The sequence below is a fragment of the Pleuronectes platessa genome, chromosome 19 (genome assembly GCF_947347685.1).
Source record: "Pleuronectes platessa chromosome 19, fPlePla1.1, whole genome shotgun sequence".
Lineage (NCBI taxonomy): Eukaryota > Metazoa > Chordata > Actinopteri > Pleuronectiformes > Pleuronectidae > Pleuronectes > Pleuronectes platessa.
The window spans coordinates 3,450,427-3,475,482 of record NC_070644.1 but is presented as its reverse complement, the minus strand read 5'-3'; the positions used below and the strand labels follow the sequence as shown (position 1 = coordinate 3,475,482).

The 25,056-nt window shown below is 39.1% G+C and overlaps 1 protein-coding gene across 2 annotated transcripts in view; it reads left to right on the top strand.

Moving 5' to 3' along the window:
• The first annotated feature begins 877 nt into the window (after positions 1 to 877).
• clip1b (CAP-GLY domain containing linker protein 1b) overlaps positions 878 to 25,056 on the top strand; it is a 37,252-nt gene continuing 13,073 nt past the window's right edge. The window contains exons 1-16 of one of the 2 annotated variants that reach the window (XM_053411548.1): positions 878 to 981; positions 3,963 to 4,172; positions 4,593 to 4,973; positions 5,132 to 5,265; positions 6,065 to 6,189; positions 6,317 to 6,521; positions 7,576 to 7,773; positions 8,393 to 8,496; positions 9,242 to 9,302; positions 10,239 to 10,343; positions 11,249 to 11,410; positions 11,528 to 11,623; positions 12,601 to 12,658; positions 12,767 to 12,864; positions 15,907 to 15,981; positions 23,788 to 23,894. In XM_053411548.1, coding sequence (XP_053267523.1) covers positions 4,064 to 4,172; positions 4,593 to 4,973; positions 5,132 to 5,265; positions 6,065 to 6,189; positions 6,317 to 6,521; positions 7,576 to 7,773; positions 8,393 to 8,496; positions 9,242 to 9,302; positions 10,239 to 10,343; positions 11,249 to 11,410; positions 11,528 to 11,623; positions 12,601 to 12,658; positions 12,767 to 12,864; positions 15,907 to 15,981; positions 23,788 to 23,894 — 2,018 coding nt within the window. In that variant the 5' untranslated portion in view covers positions 878 to 981; positions 3,963 to 4,063. The remainder of the gene's footprint in view (positions 982 to 3,962; positions 4,173 to 4,592; positions 4,974 to 5,131; positions 5,266 to 6,064; positions 6,190 to 6,316; positions 6,522 to 7,575; positions 7,774 to 8,392; positions 8,497 to 9,241; positions 9,303 to 10,238; positions 10,344 to 11,248; positions 11,411 to 11,527; positions 11,624 to 12,600; positions 12,659 to 12,766; positions 12,865 to 15,906; positions 15,982 to 23,787; positions 23,895 to 25,056) is intronic. The other variant, XM_053411549.1, reaches the window with a different exon arrangement.

Genomic DNA, 25,056 nt, shown 5'->3' with positions numbered 1-25,056 from the left:
CTTCTCCTCCTACCAAAGACCTCGAAGAGGCCTTCATCCTGTGTCTGTGTCTTATCTCCTGGGATTTTACTATTCACTCAGTTCACACACATAGTTCACACATAAACACACACATGTAGTTTAACTCTTCACAAACACACATCGCTTCACTGTATCTGCATAAAAAATACACGCCTGCAACTGTTTATTTGTCATTCCCTCTGCAGAATGCTCTTTGCATGCTGTATGATTGTCTGACCTTCCTTGCAAGGAATACAGTATACTTTAAAGACAATGATTCTCTTGTCTCTTTATTTCAGAAGTCTCAACAGGTCAAATTCCCATCACAACGTTAAATGACCAGAGAGACTCTAAACTGTTACTAAACTTCACAAAACAGATGCAAAGAGATGCATAATGACAACATATGGAGAAAAAACAGCAATTGATTGATTCATGGTCATTTTGTGTCTGAGTTTGGTCTCTTGAGAAGGACGGGAAGCCTTTTGAAAGTTTTTTCCCAGTGGTCTTCCATGATGGCCATCATGAACACGAAGACGATGGAAGGATCTTTGCCAATTCTATGTTAATGAAATCAACAATTCTTAAAAATTAGATGAAACATGCTAGTGAAAACATCACTCTGATTATTTTACACTCAATCTCGGCCAATAGATCCCTTTCACCTAAACCTTACACACTGGACTAAAGATTTGAACATAATTTTTTTCCTTTGACGAATCAAATCTCTGATGATGTTGCAGTTGGGATGAACGAGGAAATTATCAGGATTTGATTTTGTGGAAATTTGCTTTAAGGTTCAGATTTGAACATTTCTTTGACGAATCACATCTCTGATGAAGTTGGCATGTACGCGGGTCCGTGAAGGCAGCGTCAGTGCCCAGGCTGACGTCATGCTGTCGGGCTGTGGAGACGAGCTGCTCAGTGAAGTGGAGCCACGACATCCCGCCCTGAGACCCGGCTCACCGACATAAAGATCAAGTAAGCCTCCACAAAGACTCGACTGCTCTCATTCTGCTTCAATGTCGCCTCAACATGGCGCCAGTCGTCTCGGGCGTTAACCCTCAGTTTGTTCTGCCAGGCTAATCTGTAGCTAGCTAGCTGTGGTTCCCCTCCAGCAGCGACACTGAACATGACAGAGAGTAAAGTTCGAGCGGGCTTAAAGCTTCAGGAGCAGCCGCCACACTTCATGTCTGCTGGGCGTGAGCGGGCAGTCAATGTGCGGGTCGGTGAGAGAAAGGGTTCCCACCAAAGTTATCCCACTGGCTCGGGGGAGGCAGCGTGGGTGGGTAGAGAACAGAGCCCAGACATCAACACCACGGGCCCGGGCTCTCCGTGTGTCTGCCCCGCTGTAGAAGAAGTGGTGTGGGGTGGATTTCATGGAGGTTGTTGTATTTGTGCTCAGCGGCCACGGTGTGTGAGGCTGGGGACGAGGCGGTGACAGCGTGAGAAGCAGCAGCAGGAGGATGAGGTCTGACAGCTCCGGGTTTGCTTGTTGTTTGGTGTGGCTGCACCGGTTGGGCGGGGCGGGCTCTCAGGTAACATAACAAACCGAGCATCTTCCCCCTGCCTGGTCTACTGCATGGGATCGACTGCTCAGGGGCCCCAGACCCCCAGGAAACACAGGTTAGACTCAGGTTGGCTCCACATTGGTTAGGTCTGAATTGTTTGATCGATTGCATATTGATTATAAATTAGCACCACTCCTCTTGCTTGTGGCCCTGGTCTTTTGGGGAGAACTCTGTGTGGAAATTTGGCAGTTAATCGTTTAGTTTATATGGTTTTAAAGCTGTAATTCATCATGTTTTTCTTCATTTTGCTTTGCCAGCAATAAACCCACAGAAAAGCAACATGCAGGGTTCTGTTATTCCACCATAGAAGTATCGCAAGGCTGCAATCAACGATTATTGTTGGTCAACAGTGAAAATGCCCACGTTTTTCTATTGATTTATTTTAAAAGTAAACATATTTTTATTTCTTTTGCTCCTTGTTATACCCCCAAAAATGTTGAGTCTATATTATCATAAAAAACAGTGGAGGAGCTGCCATCTTCCCAGCCTGGTTAAAGAAGCATTAAGCCTACACTCACACTCACTGTTGTTCTTTAACTACACACTCTTTCCAATGCCTCTTTAATCAAACCAAGCATAATAATGAAACTGAAACTCCATCTATGTGGTATTTGACATGTGTCCCTCAATAAATACATACAAAACGCAAAGGGTTTGCAGAACCAAACTAATGACCCACGACTTCAAACGATCAATGAATTGTCTGTTACTTATAGCACTGGTTGGTGACTGGGAAATAAGTGAACCTACCCTGTATTGTTGGGGTCAACAAGAAACTGTCACCATGGGACCCATCATAGACCGATCTACTGGTTGTTTTTCATAGAAACTAAAAATAGGGGTTGTAATTTACCACAACCAGAGGAGATGTTTTCATATTATGCCATCACTCTAATACATCAAAATGTTCAATTCAAACTCTTTAATGATTAAGAACAAATTAAACTTTCACACATTTGTTTAAAATATTATCAATAAGCTTAAACTGTTAGTTAAATAGTAAATTATAACTGTATTGACATTGTTGTTGCTTTGCACAATCTCTGTTATATCTTTATCTGTCTATCTATATCTATATGTGGGATTATATTGTCGTTAGTGAATGAAACATAACGTTCGCGTTGACCCAGTTGCAGTTGGAGTGAATCATCAGCCTCATGAGTAAAATGTCCACCACCTACAGACCTGCAGGGGGATAAAATCTTATTTTAGTGTCTGAGGTGAAAAAACTGTCACTCTTGATTTGACAAGTGCAGTATACAGTTAATGAAAAGGCACTTGTCCTCGTGGCCCTAGAGCAGGGACATAGAGAGAAGCTACATGTGATGTGCGGTCAGTGTTGCTCTGCATGGGTGATAATTCATAGCTCAGGAATAAACACTGGGACGTGACATGTAGGAGGGGTTGAGAGCGGTCCAGAGTTCAGTCGCTTAGCAGTGGAGCAGCTCCCACTGAGTTACGGTTGTGTTTGTTGACTACAGAGCAGATACAAAGTAGGCCCCTCCCTTGGAGGTTTCTCTAGTTCTTTGTTTTATAACATTGAATAAAATTTGATTTAATAACGTTTTACCTGACAACTGGTCACCGGAAAAAAATGAGTCATTAAGTGACAACATATTTCCACAATGGGATGATTTAAATGTTTAAGATAGATAAGGCATGACACCCTAAATAGCCCTCACTCAAATTGTTAAGGGAGCAGCCATTTGAATTTAACTGTCATAATAAGTAGACCTGTGGTGATTAAGTATTTTAACTACTGATGATTCATTTCAGACATTTTCTTATGCAATCATTGAATTTTAATTGAATTCCAGCTTCTCACATCATAAATATATCATATGTCAATTTAAACTATCATGAGAATAAGGTTCCATTTTAAAATGTCGTTTTGTCCAAACCTCAGAAATTCTGTTAAGTGTGACACAAACATCTGAAAACCCCAAAACTATATAAGATTTTTTCGTTATCTTTTTTTGTTTTAATTCTTTTGATAATCAACTCTAATCAATAATTCAGCTCTAGAAGGTTTAAATACTTGAGTCTTTGCTTGTCAGTGTATTACCTCAGCCTCTGGTCATGATGACATCATCGTCAAGAAAAATGTTCTGCTCAAAAAAATGAATGAGGATAAAGATCGACTGATGAGTTAGATTAGTTTGAAGGCTCTGTAAGTGATTAACAACAATACATGACTTTAAGTTAAAAGAATGCACCATTAACTGGTCCTGGTATGGTTCCGGTGTGGATTTTATTTTATCTAAATTTGTGTCATGTTCCCACACATGTTGCAGCTGTGTTATTTGTTTACTAGTTCATTGACATGTCGTTGTTTATATTTAAAATAACTAAGTAGACAGTTTTTTTTGTTTGCTTGATTGTTTATTTCAGCTCTATTCCCTCATATTGGGACTGTGCGGGGGGGTGGGGAAGGCCTAGTCCTCCACCTTGACCAGGCAGGATACCCCACACACCTCCCACTATCCCCAGCCATGGACAAACCAGCCGCCATGACAACACCAGGCAAGGTCAGCGGACTCAAGCCTCCCAGTAAAATAGTCCGTCCATCAGGGGTGCCAACAAGGACGTCCCCGTCCTCAGGTAAGAACCAAGCAGTTCTTGCAACAATTAACCATTGAATATATAAGTGGCAATATTAGTAGAGGTTCTCATGAGTGTTTTCCTTTCCACAATAAAAAAATTAAGTCAAACTTTATTTTAATAATATTACCGGCTAATCTGCATTCATACTGTAACAAGGTGAAATTAAACATTTAAACTAAAAGAGAGCTTCGGTGTCGCAACGTTTTGTTGGTGTACTTCCTGAACTCGTTACATGTGTGTCTTTTTTCACTACTTCCAAAACCAATGCACTTGCTGGACCAAGGTTTTTACCACTTTTGTCCAGAGATACCAAAATCAACAAAAATGAGAATATCCTTGCAGGAGCTTTAAGTAAAAACCAAACACACGATTATATAAACATCAAAAAGGCTGATGAAAATAAAATTGTGATTGCAGGTACTCCAAAGCCAGTTCCTCCTGAGAAGTCCCCTGGTAGTGTTACCTCTCCAACTCCAGACGGATGTGGTGACTTCCAGTTAGGGGAGAGGGTCTGGGTCAATGGCAACAAGCCCGGCTGTGTGCAGTTTATCGGGGGCACACAGTTCGCTCCTGGGCAGTGGGCGGGAATCGTGCTGGAGGAGCCAATCGGGAAGAACGACGGGTCGGTGGCAGGGGTCCGGTACTTCCAGTGTGAGGATGGGAGGGGGATATTCACGCGACCTTCAAAACTATCCAAGACTGCACTGCCAGAGAAGGAGGAAAATGGCGGCCAGGCCAGCCCAGCACAAGCTTCCTTTGCAACAAGCCAGCCTGCACCTGTTAGCTCTACCTCAACCGGTAACATCTCGCAAATGTACACGTGAAAATACAAAGAAATCAAATACTTAATTTGTTTTTCAGTAATTTAAAACAATGCACTACACTATCTTACTTTTTTGATTTGTGCTTGTTTTATTATGTCACATCAGCATAGTGAAAATAAATTCTTTGTTCAGTTCAGGGCACTGGCATAAAGACAAGTGGGTTGCTAAACCGAATGCACACGTCTAGCGAGTCGGTGTCAAACCTCTCAGACCCAGACTCCATGAAGAAGAACAGTAGGGAGCTGAGGCTGGTAGACCGTGTGCTGGTAAGTCATCATAACATTTTGTTTTTGAGCAGAGTCCGTAATCATTCATAATGAGTAGTTATATTGTCTCAGACGTGCATTGAGCTCTGGAGAATCTCCGGACATTCTCCTGAGTTTCTCTGCCCATCTCCTAGTAAAAACTTAGGAGAATGTCTGAATGAGCTGATGTGAGAACATAGCAGGAGAACTTCCAGAGGATTCACTGTGAGCATGTGGGCATGTGGATGATGTTTATATCAGAAGAAAGGCACAAGAATGAAAAAAATGTAAACAGGATACAAATATCTGAGGATGAAAAAGTGGTGCCTTACATGTAGAAGACATAGGCGAAAATGTCAAAAGACCTTTACACGATAAAGGCCTGTTGATATGCTGTAAACAAAAAACACGTAATCCAAGCAACAGAATTAATATGTTACATCCTGTGTCGGCCTGCTGCACCTCCCCTCACCTGAACACTCTGGAGATTTCTTTGTTGTTATGAACACGTCTGAGCAGGGAATCTGGAGTCTTTTGGGAATCATGCAAAGACGATTCTTATTCTCCAAACCTTACATCTGTCTTACTCTTCTTCTATAAGAGTGCTCCAGGAACGAGTGGCTTATTTAACAAACCACAATGCAAACAAAACTTAGAAGAAATCATGAATTGGAAATCATCTACTATTTATCTATAACAGATGTGAATTTGGGTTGATCAGGTCAACTATAGGATCAACTGGTCAGCGAGCATCATATGCTTAAAGTACAGAGAAAAAAACATGCTATATCAAACATTATCTTATTCTTTTCATGTGTAGGTGGGTGGTAGCAAGGCAGGAGTTGTGCGGTTTCTGGGAGAGACAGACTTTGCCAAGGGATACTGGTGTGGAGTCGAACTAGACGAACCACTTGGCAAGAATGATGGAGCTGTAGCAGGGACCAGGTAAAGAGCATTGACAGATATATAATATCTGCTAAAATTCAGTTCTAAAAATGTTCCTGTACCAGCAGCTGTTACTGGTTCTGTCTCCGGGTTCTGACTCTGTGGTGCAACCTGGTTTCCCCCTCAGGTACTTTCAGTGCATGCCGAGGTTTGGCTTGTTTGCCCCGGTCCACAAGGTGACGCGTATTGGCTTCCCCTGCACAACACCTACCAAGGCGAAGAGCTCACGGAGGAGGTCCGGCCTTCTGAAGAGGAGTCCAAGTGCCTCCTCCATTAGCTCGCTCAGCTCCGCCACCTCCTCAATCAGCGGCAAACCCAGCCGAGCAGGACTGGTAAGACCCACACTAAGTTGTTGGCTTCATGCTGACTGGTTCCGCAGCTCCTCCCCAAACTTCACTCTGAGTGGCAGGATTATGTTTTCCCCTCTTGTCTCTTTTTCACTCTGTTATGAATTGCAGTTGATTTTCTGTTTTGACCATCAGCTAATAGCTTCTGAGAAATGTTAGGCTAAACAAAACTGGATTCAGACTGCAAGTGTGAGGGGTTACAGAGTGATTCTTACACACCAAACTCCCCACAGAATCATTTGGGCTGCCACCAATAATTACCAAACGTTCTGTATTTAAAAAAAATGTTGTAGTCTGAGCCATTCTACTCATTTGCAAGCAGAAAATGTTTTGAGACATCTGTAACACTACTGAGTGTCATTTTGTGTTAAACATTTAACATGTATCAAATACATATCTGTACACCTTTCGTTGAAAATATAATTAATTATTTTGTTTTCCCAATATCAGATAATTGAAATTTATACATGATTTGAGCATGTTTGAACTTTTTACGCAATCACAGCTCGTCCTCTTGGTTAAATGTAGAAAAAGTGACACAAACTGGAGGGATTTTTCAGCTGAAACCTGAGTCAGTGTTTCACTTACCACAACCACAAAGTGCTGTTCTTGACTCAAAACGACGAGAAGAGGAAGGGAAGTCTGGTTTATATCGACTCCATAAGATTTACATAACAGTGAACTAAATACAGGAGTTTATTTCAATCATAATGTATTAGGAAAAACAAATAAGTAGTAGATAGACAGACAAATGACTACACACTAGGGCCTCATTTTGTGTTATGTTTTGCATTGGTGTATGCAAGCTAAATTAATATTTCTAAATAAGGATATTTCTTATCAATCACACAGAAGGGAAATTAGACTTTATTGTATGTGTGTAACCTTATAATTTGCTATTTCATATGCCACCGTTATGCCTTAGGAACCAGAGAGACAGTTTATACCCTAGCAATATAAAATGCCCTGTACAACAATATTAGATTAAATACAGTACTTGGTGTAAAATATGAATGTATGCTATGCTGTGATGTTTCAGCTGACGGAGACATCTGCTCGGTATGCTCGGAAGATCTCTGGCACCACAGCCCTGCAGGAGGCGCTGAAGGAGAAGCAGCAGCACATTGAACAGCTGCTGGCGGAGAGAGACCTGGAGAGATGTGAAGTTGCAAAGGTGACCAGCCACGCAGGAGAGGTGCAGCAGGAGCTGACTAAGCTGATGAAAGGAAGGGATCAGGTGAAACAGGAACTAAGGCTACAAAAACTAAGAAAAATGACTTACTTAAACTTGTTTATTTTACCATAAGCTGCTAGCTAGTAGTTGTTAAATTATATGTTTACCCCCAGCTATTAATGTTAGTTCAACACAACTCAATCATTAATTAATTTGGAATTTCAAAACATACAATAAACCAAAACATTTAAAATACACAATACATGACAGAACACACACAACTCAATTAGAAGAATGTCTTAGATCTGAAATGTGGTTGCAGTCAGGAAACATGACTAATGGGAAAACACCTTTTTAACACTATAATTTATCAAGGCTTGTGTTTCTGTGAGTTTTCTGCTAAAGAAATCATGCACCTTTTAAAGAGTCACTTTTGCACATATCTATGACAACACAATGCTGCCTCTAATTGACAGAGGCCTAAATCTTTCTTGCGTAACTGTCAAAGGTCAACGTTTTATCAAGTTGTCTTTTGTTATACACTCATAAGAGCAACATGTACGACTACTACTAGGCCCACAGCTAGAAATAAGTTGGTCAATGTGCGGGAGCTCTTTCACAGATATTGTAATGGTATGAATTCCATCTTAAATAGACTTTATTGTGGTTGCGGATGTTTCAGTATACCATGGAGATGGAGGCCAAGCTGGATCAGCTGCGTTCGTTGGTGGAAGCCGCAGATCGAGACAAAGTGGAGCTGCTCAATCAGCTGGAGGAGGAGAAAAGGTGGGAGGTCTGACTTTAAACATGATACTGTTCATGGATTGTAATGTCAGGGGTGAGAGAAGACACAGCAGACGAAGTAGGAAAATAAAACTACTATACTGATTCAGATGTCTGAAAGTAAGATGTGCACAAAATGAAAAATTCATAACCTGAATAAATATGCACGGTTCAGAATGTATTCATTTTGCTTGATGTCAACATTTGATTCAGTGTTACCTGTCTCCTGTCTTTTATTGCATTTATGAGGGTGCACAACTAAACTGGCAATTATTCTGTCTGCAATGACTTTGCATTCATTTCTTTTTTCTGCACTAGTCAATGTTGCACTGCTCTAAATATTCATTATATGTTCTCTGATATATCCCAACAGCAGGATGTCCTTCCTGATCCAAATTAATGTTTGATGGAGCCAAACAATTATTGATTAGCTGATTGTAGTTATTTCTACATAACCACAGAAACGAGTGTCCAAACAAAATGGATAAAATATCATTAAAAAGATAGAAATAAACGTTTTTTTCTTTTCAAGCTTTTGAAAAAGTGCCACTGATATCTTCAAGAAGCCACCATGGGATGATATATATTAATATTTCACTATCCCACTGAAGGGATTATTCCAAGGCGCCACAGCTTTTTACATTTTGGCTTCATGCACCTCATTAACTTCCTATTTAATAATTAAATACAAATATATATTGAAATCTAATATTTGTGATGGAATTTGATTATCGTTCCTGTTTGACAGAAAAGTGGAGGATCTGCAGTTTCGTGTGGAAGAGGTTTGCATAACCAAAGGAGACCTGGAGGTATCTACCTGTCTGTCTGTCTGTCAGTTATTAATATTTTATAGTAATTAATTACTTTTACTTTTACTTCACTAGTTTACTTCCTTTTTCCGCTCTGTGTGTATTTTATTTTCTATTAAGGCATCAGTTTTTCTAGTTCTGCTTTACATTGTCAGACTGAAACTTTTAAATGAAAACCTTCAGAAACTTACCGATAAGGTGATAACTAATTTTGCAATACCTAATCCATTCAGTTCTTTGTAAATCAATACTTCTTCTTCACTTCTTTCATGAGTTTTGAGCTTTTGCTTGTACTTGCTCTGTTTGCTCTGTTCTAATTTGTTAAAGTGCAGTAAGTGATTTCAAAGTGGGGAAAAAGGGGCCACAAAACTAAATTACTGCTCTTGGATCAGTTTATCCTTTTCCTGCGCTCTTTGAATCATTCATTTCATTTCTTCTTAAGACATGCCTGTCTTCCAGCTCCTTTTATTTATTCATTCAAACTTAACTCACTTATCCTTCCACTCAGATTTTTCTACCCATCTGCAGTAGTTGTTTATAACTATCCTGTCATCATCTTCTCATCCATACGCCTCTTCTTGAAAGCTGTTTTTGTCTTGCCTCGTCTTCAGTCTTCCTTTGCGCTTCCATCCTCCTCTTCTTTATCTGCTTCTTTGTCACTCTAGTGAAGATTTACTGCCTGGATTAGTCTCCTTCAGGTGCCCATAGAAGAGACATACAAGTTTCTGAAGAAGCTGAGAGTCAGACTGAGATATTCAAAATAGTTAATTGCAGAGATTCCTCTGAGCAGAATAAGCACAACCAACTGATGTGATTGAAAAGATTGGAACCATCAGTGCTTTCTTACACCCTCACTGCTCTTTTCTCTAAAATCTTGGCTGGCATGTCAGTGTTGCATTGGTTTGTTCTACTCTTCCTGCTCTCTCTTACTAACAGACGCAGACCAGGCTGGAGCATGCCCACATAAAGGAGCTTGAGCAGAGCCTGCTCTTTGAAAAGACCAAAGCTGAAAAACTCCAGAGGGATTTAGAGGACACTAGGGTAATGCTGGCTGTCCCAGTCCCACCGAAGGACTGAGTGATGTGATTTTGATATGTTAAAGGAACCAAAATGCAAACATTATGTAAACTGACCTATTTATCCGAAGGTGCCTCAGATGTAGCTTCATCCAACTAGCTCTGGCATAGTGATGCTTAAAGCTTATTGGCCTGGGCCATATTCCTGAAAATGAGGCATGTGTGCATGAAAGTCCTACAAAAGGACCCATTTTGGGAATGCCTGTGCTTTGACATTGTTGGACTTAAAGGATAAGGCTGGCATCCTTTCCTCTGCTGCAAAACCCATGATAGGACCAACAATGTGTCACGTCTTTCTTTGAACGTTCAAACTTCTCTGCCCTTTCCATTGCACTCAGCCCCAAACTTGGAAAATACCTCTGAAATATATATGCATTTGATGGGGACTATTTTCAATGGCGGATTAATCCAAATTTAGTACTCTAGGGAAAAGTTGGTGCAGGAGGGAACTATGTGTTTAAGAATAAGCCAGAATAAACTATAGTTTGTGTTTATGAGGATATTTTCTATAGTGCATAAATACATAGATTTTTTTTAAGGAAATTCAGAAAGCAGGAGATTTACTTACATATACACTTCTCCAGTGATCTCCAGTCGCTTGGTAAGTACACATTTTGGATCATGGTCATGTTATGATGGCTTAACCACAGGGATTGTGTTTGTCTTATTAAATTAATACTGTTTTTGATAATAACTTCTTGTAGATGATTGTATGATTCAGTTGCTACTCTCCCTCACATTACAATAGTCAGGTCAAAGGAGTTCCCCGTATGGGCTTCAGGTTTTAAAAACCCACGTCTCTTCTCCTCTGTCAGCTTCTCCTGTATCCTCTTTCACCCTCATGCCTCCTCTCTGCATTTACTGCTGCAGGTGGCCACTGTGTCTGAGCGCTCCAGGATCATGGAGCTGGAGAGGGAGGTGGCAGATCTCCAGCTGAGGCTCCGGGCGTCCCAGCAGAAGGAGGATGCTGTGTCTCTGTCCCAGCAACAGATTGGCAGCCTCAAGGCCCAGGCACAGTCTCAAGAGAAAAGGGTTTGTTGAAAACATTAGAAAATAGGCATGTATCCTTGTTAAGTGTGCTTTGCTACTGTGATAATGCATTATTTATATATGTACATGTGTATGTGCTATACTGTGTGTCCACAACAGATCAGTGAGCTGAGCGTGGACCTGGAGAGCAGACAGAAAGAGCTTCAGTCTGTGCAGCAGGATAAGAGTTCTCTGGAACAGCAGCTGAGCAGCCTGGTAAGAAAGACACGATGTATTTGCCTCCTTAATAATCCCAAATAAACAGTAGAAAAATACAATTCGATATAGTGACATTCAATGCTTTAGTTAGTACTTTCAAACAAGTACTAACGAAAAACAAGAAAATAGAGAAGCAAATAATTGTCCATACATGTCCAGATAAACTGTTTCTCCAGAGCCTCCATGTCACAAGTGTCTATTACAGGTCAGCTCTGATAAACTCTACGTTCAGAGCCAGTTCAGACCTGGTGCTAACACCAGTCTTGAGTGATCCGATCACAGGTGCTCAGCGCTAAGTACTTGTCTGAATGCACCCAAATGCATCCTGAGCTCTGATCACTCAGGCTACTCTCAGAGGGGACACATGTTGCCACATTCTTTTTGCTGTGTGAATGCAAATATGTCCTGGGACACATATGATGGGCTGCCTACTCAGACATGCTAACACAACACAGATAATACAAATTAAAAAAAATGATATCTCAGAAACTATCTCTCGAGGAAAAAGCATTGAAGACACTGATGAAGATGGGAGGAGAGCTTTTCATTTTGCTGTAAACAAAAACTTGTGAAATGTATATGTTACACTCTCCCTCGGTCTTCTATACCATCCTTCACCACTCCAGGGATTTCAGTGTTGTTGTGAACTGAGCTGAGTATCTCCTGCTGCATTGTTGATGTGTAAAAGTCAGACCCTGGAGAAAGTCCGGACCCAATTGTAAAGGCATGAAAATGGCTGTATAACACGACAAGCACGCTTCCACTAAAAAATGCACGTCTGTAACTGGAGATTTTTTCACCGTGAGGTGTTTTGCTCGTGGGCATCGAGAAAGTGGCCTCATTAAGAGAGTTATTTCATCCACAACTTTGTATGTTCTCTGGAATCGCTCATTACTGCCCGCTTAGCTCAAGGTACAAGAATGTTGCCATGTAAGTGATTATCTCATAGTCGAGCTGATGTTTCTCCATTTCAGAGACAAATGCTTGAGATAGCTGAGGAGGAAAACAGGAGGACAGCAAAGACCATGCAAGGTAAACAGATATACAATATATCTACCATCTTTATGCCGATTAAATAGTAGGTGATCTATTTCTGCTTCAAGATTGTTATTACAGTTGATGAACTTCTGTTTCCTTCAGAATTGGAGAAGAGTGTGGAGCAGTCGAAGAAAGACTCTCAGACCCTGAAAGAGGAGAGCAAGTGTAGAGAGAAGGAGCTGAAAGTCCGGCTGACAAAGGTAGGTTTACAAATCACTTGGTACAGTTACTCAAGTGCTGTTCTTTAAAATACTTGGACGTAACTTGAATATTTCCATTATTTGCAACTTTACACCTTCTGCTCCACTTATTATTTGGCAGCTGTAACTTTTCAGATTTTGGATTTTACATAAAAAACTACAATAGCTTGAACTGACCAAAAACACAATACGATACACTTTCTAAAATTCAACCAGGCTTTTTGTGTTTGTGACGTCTAACAAGAAAGCAGCCTCTCATCTTTTAGATGCCTATGTGTTAGTAACAGTCTCAACAAAGAGACCTTACTCTCTAGACATAAAATGATCCGATATATCATGGAAAAAATCGAAGAATACTGAGAATAAATCAATCTTTAAATAAAATTTGTTCATTAAAACTTCATAACTATATACAAAGTCTTCAAAAGCAGCGCCACCTTGAAAGTTGAAGTTGAACCCCGAGCTGCTAGATAAATAAAATGCTCTACAAGCAATTATGCATCTGTATCCAAAAGTTATAATGTCATGATACTCTTTTACTGTGAAATAAGTTATTTTACTTTACTATTTAAATACATTTTGAATGCAGGTCTTTTGCTTGTAAAAGAATATTCATTTACATATTTGTTTTTTCTACCGCTGCATGTTGTGAGTTTTCAGTTTAATTTGCACAGTAATCCGTTGGTATAACAACTCAGTGCATGACACTGGTACAACAACACTCGTGAAAATATCTTGACCTCATGTAACCAGTCTTCTTATTGTTGTACGTGCAGTGCACAGAAAAGAGCCTGAGAGCTAATCTTGCTTCTGTCTCTTCTGTCCCGGCCTCTGACTGCAGCTTGAATAATGCTGTATGTAGACGATGAATCAGTGTGTTGGCATTTGCAGCCTCCCACCAAGGTAGCTAAGTCTGAGTAAAGCAAATTAGTGTGGGCATTCTTTAAAAGGAAATGGAAAAGTAATTGCTCAGATTTAGCTAATTTTAAACCTTTTTGGCACTTTTAATAATCCCTACTGAACTAATCCTACCTCTCCAGAATGCTTTCTTACCGAGTTAAAGAAAGTTTCTCTCTCTAAATCGGACTCTCTCCTCAGGCTAATTTTGTGTTGTTAAAACATTTCCTACACGCATGCACACTTTGCCCTCATTCCCATGTGGATTAAATAATACGACCACTTTTATTTTTTGGATTAGAGCTTTACGCAAAGTCTATCAGCACAACTTCATTGTTACACTTACACAATGAAAGCATTGAGTTTCAATAATCAAGTTTTCAGAATCATCCATTAAATCATGTAAAGTGGAGGGATCTGCCAAGATGTTTTATATTGCTTAACAGGGGTTTGTCAGAATAAAACAGACGACACAAACGACAGAGGGTAAATATTGACCGTTGGTCAATAATAGTTTTAACGCAAACAATGCAGCTTTTAGGCATTAATGCAGTTTTGCAGATTTTTTTATGAGGTGAGAAATTCAGACATGTCCACTATATTTGTCAGACCAAAATACCTGAAGACCTTTTTTCAGAGGGAAAAAAAATATTAAATAATAAGAGTATGAAACTCAGAAAAGGAATATGGTTTGTGATTGAAATCGTCGGCCAACATGAGCAAACAACCTCACATCTGTCCTCAAATTAGGATGCAAATGTTGCTCAAGAGTAATTAATAAAGAGAAGAACATGACATTGCATATTTACATAAAAAAACAACACAAATATATGAAATCCCTAGTAACCAAAACTGATCGGAATTTGTGTATAATAAACTCTGTTTGTTTGTGTTCTTCTATGAAGTCATCGCTTATATAAAGGAAACACAGGAACACACTGCTTCAACTCATTTAGTATTTATTCTCGTACGTTTCTAGTAGTCAGTGTTTCTGCACATGTCAGATGTCTTAGCAGCAGAAAGATTCTCCATGCCATCACTTAGGATCAATATAGCATAAAACCTCAGAAAAGCATTGCATACACAGCATCCACTCATTATACACAGGTCCTCTGCTTTTATACTAATACAAATATTACAGTCTGCAGTGATAAGACAGTATTTTGTTTCCCTACTGGCTGGGAAAGGGAAACTGAACCATCTTGAGATTCAGTGAAGAGCCTTGTTTCTTTTTTTAGCCAAGATTGATTTGACCTCTGACCTTTGTGATTATAAATGGAATACTGTTCTTTGAGAGCTAATGTTTTACGTCTTGACTTTGGCTTCAACTTGAAAGTGATTTGGATGATTTATACATTTGTCCACACTTGTAAGTTAATGTCTGAAATTTGCGTAATACTGCTTAGCTGTCTGGCTGCAAAACAGATTCACCAACTGCTGTTCGATCAATATTTAACTATAGCAACAGATCACATGAATTATTTTTGATTAAAGAGATGAACTGAGAGATGAATAGCGTTTTTTTAATGGGTTTGAGCTTTTTCCATTTTTACAGCAGATTTCATGTTTTGATTCACTATCACTGTTCTTACCACCATCAGTTTTGGCAGCTGTTTCTTCTCAGGAACTGGAGTAGACCAAACTAGAGCTAAAAGAGAGTGAATATCAGACTTGTATTTGTTAATTGAACATTGTCACGATGAGAAATGAATGCTGATTTAGTTCGATGTCTGCCTTATCCGTAAATAAACATCTGTTTGCTAATAGATTAACTATATAAACTTGATAAGGTTGAAATATGCATCGCATCTACAGCTACTCCTCTGCTGTGTTTCAACTGCCCCCAAGTGGCCAAAAGGACATGGGTTCAAATTAATGTTGCATTCTAAAAAAAGGTCTATTGTCTATTATCAACAGAATTCACCACAACAAACCAAAATAATCCCCATAAACATAAACAATCTTATTAATAGCCAGACTGTACGCAGAACAAAAGATGAAATTCATAAATATTTAATATAATTTTTCTATAATTATAGAAAAGAACATTTTTGAAAGTTGTCCTGTTTTCTCTAGATAGTGGGATTTTGTGTATTTAGAAAAAAACAAACATTTAAAAAATGTTTTCTGTGTTATCTTCTCCAGGCCACTGAGAAGTCAGAGGGGACGGCTCTGTCGCTTGATCATCTGACTAATGAGAATAAGATGCTGGAGACAGAGGTGAGTCCCTGTTTTAACATTTACCTTCAAGAGGGACTGTGAATCTTCACTTTTACATTTATTTCTTTGGTCGTCTTCAACTGATAGCCCATTAAGCAACAACAGTGTTCTTTTATTTCAGTGTTAAACTAGTTATTTTAGTGTTGCAAGTAAAATATGGAGAAAAAAACAATATCACAACTTTCTAGTAAGTAACTAAAACTTCATTCAAAGTCCCACTGGAATTTATAACTACGCTTATTAATTAAACTCTAGCCTTGGATGAGTGTCTTTTTCCACAACAGGAGTATCAGTAATACCATTGCTGTTTGTTATATAATTATTAGAGCTGTGAAAAATAACGCGTTAACGCGTTATGATTAATTTACAGGATTAATTCGTTTGTTTTTTTTAACGCATTTAACGCATGCGCAGAAGGACCTTCCAATTCCGCCGCCTCTGCACTAGTCGCCGCTCTAATGCAGTCAGACGGCAGCTCCCATTCAAACAAACAAACAACATGGATAATTCTGATGAACATGAGGACCTTCTGGACGGGAAGATCGTGTTCCAAAAAAACAAAGATCGAACATTCAGTAAAACCAAGGTGATATGCACACTCTGCGAGAAGACGTTATCGTTTCACCGTAGCAATACCCGCCTAACCACCGCAACGTGAAGCATGTGTTGGTCGGCGAGGGGCGTTCAAGTGGAATGCGCCAAACCAGACTCACTCGCCGGACACATTGTGCAAAAGAAGCGGTCAGCTTTACTGTCAGAGAATTTGAACAAGTTAGTTTGCCTCACCAACTGGCTAAAGACCGAGTAGCTAAGAGGGCCTTTAGAGGCATTAGATTGTATCATGGTGTGGTTAATGGTTGTGTGACAAAAAATATAAAAAATGTCAACCATCCTATGGCTAAGAAGCTCAAATAATTTCTGTTTAATTTAAAAAAAAAAGTTTTATTCAACCACACAATGGCTAAGGAGCCCGAATTCTGTTTAGGATGAAGATTATATTAATGTTCCATATGGAAAAGCAATGATAACTGCTGAAGAACTGCTGAGTTGCAGCACAAAAGAAAAGTTAAATGTCATAAATCTTGTTTTCACAAAAATATTCCGAAAATTCGGTAATGTGATTAATCATGATTAATCCATAGAAACCTGTGATTAATTTGATTAAAAATTGTAATCATTTCACAGCCCTAATAATTAATTAATAAAACAATGTTACAACTCTACAAAAGAGGTGCGACCATGAGCGAGCTGTGGTTAGTGGTTGGTTCATGCGTCTTTAATAACTGCAGGTCAGACAGGCCTTTCCTGTGTTCACAAAGTAATTATGTAATTTTCTTAAAGACCCATTAAGGAAATGCTGAATAAGTAACATCAGTAGTTATATGAACGTCATGACTCTGGCTCTCAGTGTCTTTGTAACTTAGCCCCATTCGCTGCTCAGCATACCGCATGCACTCAAACAAGCAAGTCAGAGGTTAAATTATGCTATTCATTTTTAATGCAACAAGAAAAAAGGCTTTTCGGTTATCGAGTGGCCGATTTGTCCTGCGAATGTTGTGTAACCTGGCATAACACAACATTTGCGGTGTAAACCTCTAGAACCAACTTCCGCAGTGTGGAGAAATACTACACAACAGATTTTGTATCTGTGATTGGGGCAGTTTGTTTCATGTAACCTCACTAACTAATGTAGTTAGCTCATCAAATCCCCCTGGGCCTTTAAAGTAACTAGTTAGTTTGCCAGGCATGCTATCGTTTGCAGCTTATCTGAGAAGATAAACATTGTTTAATCCATTCCTTATACTTGTGCTGTGGTATTACACTCAAAACTCTTTTAATACCAAATAATGCTCTCCCCATAGCCCTGTGTAAACTGGTTCAGCAGGCAGAGGACGCGTGCATGTGCTACTTTGTGTATCCCCAGCCCTGTGAAGTGATTTGCACATGCACACAGACAAGTTTAGCATCTGTAGCCTGCAGGGTTTTTGTTGCGCATTCGCAACAGGAATCCCACACTGACTGCATGTGACGGTGTCCCAGTCCCAGTCCTCGCATTTAATCACCCATGCATGGGGTACTGCAGTCAGCCTCCCTTTCTCTTTACTCTTCCCTCTTAGCCTGCACGTCTCACCTGCCCTGACTGCCATCTTTCTATAATTTCATCATAACCCATGCCATTCCTTTAAACTGTTGTTCACCTGTAGCCACTCATTCAGTGTGTGGCGTTCTGGTGCCCTTCCGCTCCTCTGCTGTACGTTGATCTCCTTTGACAGCAGCTGCCCATGCGCTCCAGATGGTCGGCATCATAACAGCGAGTGAAATGGATAGGAGATTAGCGCGGGAGAGAACATAAACATGCTTCCTCTTTGGGAGTGTTTATTCGTAATTTTGTGGCATAAATCTTCTTCACGCACTATTTTTCAGCACTGCAGCTGTACTCTCCTGCTGTTGCTGACTTTGAATATTTTACCGTTTTCATCTTTAAGAGATTGAATGAATGTGTAGGTTTTTCACTGCTGCACAATATAACTACGTGTAAGTACCTCTCCAAATTATTTTGAAATAAGAAGAAACGTATCTTTAGTGGTGGCAGTAGTTAGAGCGAGTCGTCCCCAAACCAGAGGGCTGGTGATAAGATGCATGCCCATGTCCATGGACAAGATGATCAAATGAATGTGTGTGTGTGTGTGTGTGCGTGTGCTAATTGGTAAATGGCAAAACCGTCCTGTAAAGAGCTTGAGTGGTCATCAAGACTTGAAAAGCTGCTATATAAATACAAACCATTAACCATTTTACTTTAACTCCTTTTGTTAAGAATATGTGTACAGTTTAAAAATGTCCTGTTTGCCATAGAGTCATTACCGCATCTTCGACATTCTAAATATTTATTAATGTGGTTAATTAGCATATTTATTACCTATTGAAAGTATGTTGCATGTAGCATGATTGCTGCATAAATAGTTAATGAACACCACTGAATTCATATTCAAAGATAAATAATCTTACTCACGATGAAAACCTTACATATAGAGCAATTATTAGCTGTTTATACAAATGTACAGATTATTAAGAATAATGATTAGCTGGCATTATTATTATCAAACATATTTAGCTCCATCTGGATCTTTCACCTCTTATGGTCTTCATCAGAGGGAATTTGAAGAGGGAGTATTTCTAAATATATACATGAATTCTTTATTAATATATAAAATAAATAATTATGCAAACATATATTAAATAGACATATCATATTTGGTATTATATTAAGTTTCATGTTGTTGATTCATTGACTGTTTGTACCATGGTTACCAATGCGTCATAAGAGTTCTAGTTATTTATAACTTTATTAATAAACAATTACACATTATTCTTATATTGGTATCCAACCTCATTACAGTGTTTTAATAAAATGAATCATACAGCTTTTAAATGCTCAATAAAGAACATATAGTGTGATGTTGTATTTATTAATTTAATATTTGTCAGTTTGATATTCTGAACTAGTAAATCTGACATCTTTTAAACAGGATTTACAGAAAATGTATCCCTTTCTCCCGGAAATAGTTCAATACATTCAGTGAGTAAAAGTTATTAACAGATGCATGTATGGCAAAAAATAACATAAACAGTATTTTAAGGCTGGAACAAACAACAAACTGGCAAATGTATTTTAAATCCCCTTGAATCTAGAGAGAAGTAGGAGTAATGTGACCACATCAAAAAATTTACAAAATTATTTTTGCAGCTTCAAGAGAGCGAGCGCACACACAACCACACACACACGCACACACACACACACGCAAGTATCATTGTAGAGCAATTATTCAGCAGGATGCTGCTACATCTGCCTCCTCTCTCCACTTACCCATGACGTGGTAGCCTGTGATGTAATCCTGCACATGTCAGAGTGAGCGTGCGTGTGTGTGCGTATGTGTTCTTGTACAGATGTGAGGATCAGTTTGAGCAAGAACCTATAGAGTGAGGACATTTGGGGAAAGTGAGGCTGGTCCTCACTTTCTCACCGACTTTTAATCAGCTGTTTCAGGGTTAAGTTTTCGGATAAAGGTTAGAATTAGGTTTAGATAAAATAAGGGTTGGGTTAGGCATTTAATTGTGATGGTTAGGGTAAGGGGCTAGGGAATGCCTTATTCCAAAGAGTGTCCTCACTGTCATAAGACATATATACAAACGTGTGTATGTGTGTGTATACTCACCTTTGTTACAACTTTAGGACCTTTCCAGCATAAACATGAACCTTGACAGGACCAAAGCCAGGTCTTAATGAGGCTAAACTAAATTTCTGAGGCCCTTCAAAGGATCAGAAGTGAATTGTGGTGAGGTAAGGTTAGGGTTAGTCATGAATGGGTCATGGTTAAGGTTAGAGGTTAGGTTTGGTTGGGCTGTCCATGATTAATGGAAGTGAATACACAGGGATATCTTAACAGGGATAGCTTTGCAGACTTGAGTGTGTGTGTGTGTGTTATGATGATGCCCTAGTGGACAGAACATTGCTTCAGTTAATGGATGGATAACTTGATATCAGCCTCTTGTCTTGTGCTGGTCAGACACTTTTATAAGGAGCTGAATCTATAATTTCATTAATCTATCAGTTGATCAGGGGATTAGTCTTCAACAATATTGACAATCGATTTATTGTTAATGTCTTAATTATCACATTCTTCTTAACCCCTACAATGGAAAACTTTTAATTGTGACATTTCTTTTCAAACAAAAATGCAAAGAAATCTGATTTCAGATTCTTAGACGTGGATAGCGGCTGTTTTTTTGATTGATTAAATCAACAGAAGTTAATGGCACCTATTAAAGTAATTTTTAGGAAAGTATACCAAACATCCTCTGACTATCTTCTTCGATTAGGTCTGGAGGATATGGCTAAATACAAATATCACATTGTTATTTATTTTAAGGCTACGGGCTGATTCTTACTCCTGATTAAAGGTTGTGGTTTTAAATTTCTTTATGTGCAGAGAATGATAAACTCTTGATAAACAGCTCAACATTTTATTAATCTTAGATAGATCAGTTATGTGTTATACCTCCTCCCTGTGCTGCACAATGCATATACGTTATATCAATACACATTGGACTTTTATTACGTTGCTATTGAGGCAAATTATATTGCAATAATTATTGATCTTGTTTATCGCCCAGCTGTACCTCAGATGTTCTTTATTTGTCATGCACGTAAATGAAATATATTTTGGTCCATGAAGATGTTAACTTGACATTTAAATTTCAGACCCCATGATTGATTATTTGAGAAAATAATCAGTAGAATATTAATAATGTTTACTTACTGAGCTCTCTCAGAATGTTATGGTGCTTGTAGGAGGAACGGTCAACAGAAAGAAACTGTGTAAATGTGTCATTGGAAAAACAGTACAGAGTACAGTATGAATGTCTTGTTGATTTTATCTGACCTTTTAATATGAAAGCAAAGCAGCTGATTCTTCTATTTGAGATTCTGTGATTCACCATGAATGGAAGGTGAAGCGATGAAGGCGTGTGTGTGTGTATACAATGTCAGAGAGTGAGGAATCAAGTCTGTGAGCAGGGAAGTGGTGGGGGTGAGTCAGGGAGGGGCTTATTTAGGCTTACATAATGGAAGTGCTCAGCTTCTTTCACCCGACTGTGAGCGAGAGGGGGGGAGAGAGAGAAAGAGAGGGAAGCTGCTCAGGCAACACGCTCTCTATTTGCCTCTCGCAGTTGTGCACGGCGGGGATGAGAGCTGATGTTTTATTGATGCCCAGCTTGTGTTAGTCTGTGCATGTTGTAGTGTCGACTAAAGAGGGAGAGCGGTGTAGGGACAACGCTGCTGTGTTTAGCAGGTGGACATCAAGTTGACATCCAACAGTGGGGAGCTGTGTGTAGGTATGGACATAGCTGCTCTGCATCAGGGTTACTCCAGTAATGTCTACTCGCCTCACTACCAGGTAGGATCGCCAGTTTCTCGCATGGGATTCAAACTGAACTGTCAGCCGATATCAGAGCGTTTAGTGGCATTGTAACCAGAAAGAGCCTGTAAACTGTTCTCCTGTTCCACCTAATGTAATTAAGTATTTTAAAGTATTATTTTCTTTTGTGTTCAAGTCAGATTTCATGTTATAGACTATTATTTTCACTCGGCATTGAAGCTGTGCACATTCTGCATGTTTGTGTTTATTTGCGCATGTTTTCTCGGTATACTTCAGCATGCATCAGTGCGAGTGGTTCTGTGTGCTTGTGTGTATTTCAGCCCGCTCTGTAGTCTAGATCTCACATTGGGGGTGTGGATTAATATTAAGGCATCACGAAGACTGAAACTCACGTGCGAGGCTTCCAAAACACAGCTGACGACACACTTATCGATGTGTGAACACAAACAGGCTGCAGACGGCTCCCTGTGTGAACCATTACACATGAGTTTTCTGATGCCAGTTGCAGCAAAAGCATTGATTTCAAAGTCATACTTGTTAATTAATTATTGACTGTTGCCACGTTAAAGCCACTGGGACCACAGAGCTGCACGTGTCTGAGAAGCAGTTTGAAGTCAGACGATGATTTATTTGGTGTTTTTGGAGTCCCAGATGTCTCAGTCAGATAGGAAACAGAACCTTGGCTTCAGGTGAGGATGAGCTTCTGAGGCTTTTTTTTTTTTAGCTTCACATGGATTTAACCCATACTGTTGTCTACTGACTCATCAGGAATATTAAGGCATTGTGTACTTAATATACTACCTGCAATTACTTCTAATGGTCCAGAATTTCATCTTATCTACCAGCAGCTTTTCTAAGGAAGCTATTTTTATAATGATTTTATGAACGTGATGTGCTAAGATTATTGGTTTAGACTTCAACAAGGGACTGTGTTGGTCATTGTTGATTTAGGAATCAATGTCAGCCAAAAGAGTTAGAGGGGAGGCAAAGATACTGTGTGAGGTGAATCTTTGTCAAAAATCATTGTCCTTCTTTGAGTTATAATTTAATAACATCTTAACACACAGATATGAAAAATATGTTGATATCATTCAGTTAAATCTCTAGAGGATACCATTATCTTTATTGCGAACAACGGTTGATTAAATTATGTTGTCACATTTTTAAGTTTTCTTCAATGTCACAGAAATCCAGTGATAGTTGTCTATACATTAATGGATAAATTGCTGAAAGGATGTCGTAGTTCCTAACTTTGCATATGTTAATCCTTGCCAAGTAATTAACATACGGGTTTAAATAGAGAATAGCAGTACCTGTACCTCTGACTTTACAACAGCACTATCAATTAACTTTTACAGGGTTTTGCTGTTCTAATGTCAACATGTTGGCGTTAGCATGTTTTTATCTTTCAGAATAGCAAAAAAAATTTATATTGTCCATTCTTACAAAAAAGTCAGAATTACCACTGATCTGATGGAAAAATAAAGTACCTGTTCCCACAGAGATCCATATAAAAATACAAAGATATCACTGTGGATGGACTTTAATGTTAAGGGGGTCTTTGGGAGTTCACTGAAAAACAGTTGGGTAATCATAGCTTTAATTATTACTAAGGTGGGGTAAAAATAGTACTCACATGTGTCTCTAGGCAGGATTATAATCACTGACAAGAAAAGTTATTATTAAAATCAACCCGGCTTCATTAGAGAAATAAATCCGGTCTGAAATATGCTCAGGTCTAACAACATTTAGTTGGGAGGTTTGAGCTAGAGAGAAGAATTCTACTTCCTGTGATTTCCATTGTTGTCTTTACCTGGCGTGTATCTTTCAGACCCTCTTACATTTCATCCATGTGTCTGTTCCTCTGCAGCTTGAGGCTTTGAAACAGCAGAACTCCAACTACCAGGAGGAGCTCAGTCTGTCGAAGGAGAGGAGCAGCTCAGAAAACCAGCGTATCGGAGTCCTCTGCAAGGAAATGTAAGTAGTCAGGATAATTGATGCATCTTGTTCCTGGCTCGAGTATCCAATAAAAGTTGCCCCTGCACTGCAGCCAGCCAGTTCATTATAGCTTTGTGGTCAAATTTGGTGATTAAGAAAATGCAGTCTGCATTTTCTAGCTCCACTGTAATCGTGTACAAAGGAAGGACTGTGTGCACACGTGGCTTGATTTAATTACATATAGTCAATACAAACATGTAAACAGTGTCTTTAATGGTCTACCACTGAAATGCCAAATGTGGTATTAAGGTGGCTCCATCTGCGACTCTCTGGAGAGACGCTTTCCCTTGTAAATATGCTATAAACTGTTGTGTAAATCCCATAATGAGCTACATTTTTTGATTGTGTACATGATGTTGGAGTGGAGAACAATACTCAGTAAATCTCCCACCTCCTTGGCTGTTATGGCTTCTATATATACATTTCCAAACTATAAGTCTTGACTGAAAATGACAAGATCCTTGAAAATACACGTGGTTTTCATCTCTCTCTGCATGGACTGAAACATCAATTATTAACTTCATGAAACAGCTTGAATTGTGTAATCCCTCACAGTTTACTTTCACTTGTGGTAACACTGTTAAAATGCAGATTTAAAAGTCCTTTGAGTGATACGTCATAGTAATAATGTTAAACAGAAATGATCCCATCTACATGCAGTGGATTACATAACACAGGAGGATTTTAAAATATTATATTTAAATCAATGGGGGGGGGGAAAAAAAATCACTTTTGAAACACATTCAAACAACGTCATCGTTTATTTTGTGTTAATATTCATACACCTTCCCTGTATCAAATCTAAACAGAAGCCATAACATTTTTTTTTTAGATTGAGTGTGTTTTGTGCTTTCATTTTCTTCGAATAATGAATAAACAGATTCCATGGGAGCCTTATACCTCCTAAATAAAATAACCATGAAAACCCCTTCAAAATGCTTTAAGAGCTCATCGATAGATAAGAGTAAGCGATAAATAAGGCTTGACAGATTATCAGATACTTTTGTTGCTTTCACAGTTTCTGCTTGGAAATAATTAATAGTTAGAGTTCTCCGACTGATTGTTCAGCTGAAGCGTGATGTTTTTGATGCACGGTAAAAAAATCCATCTTTTACAAGCCTGTTTTTACTTTGCATTGTAG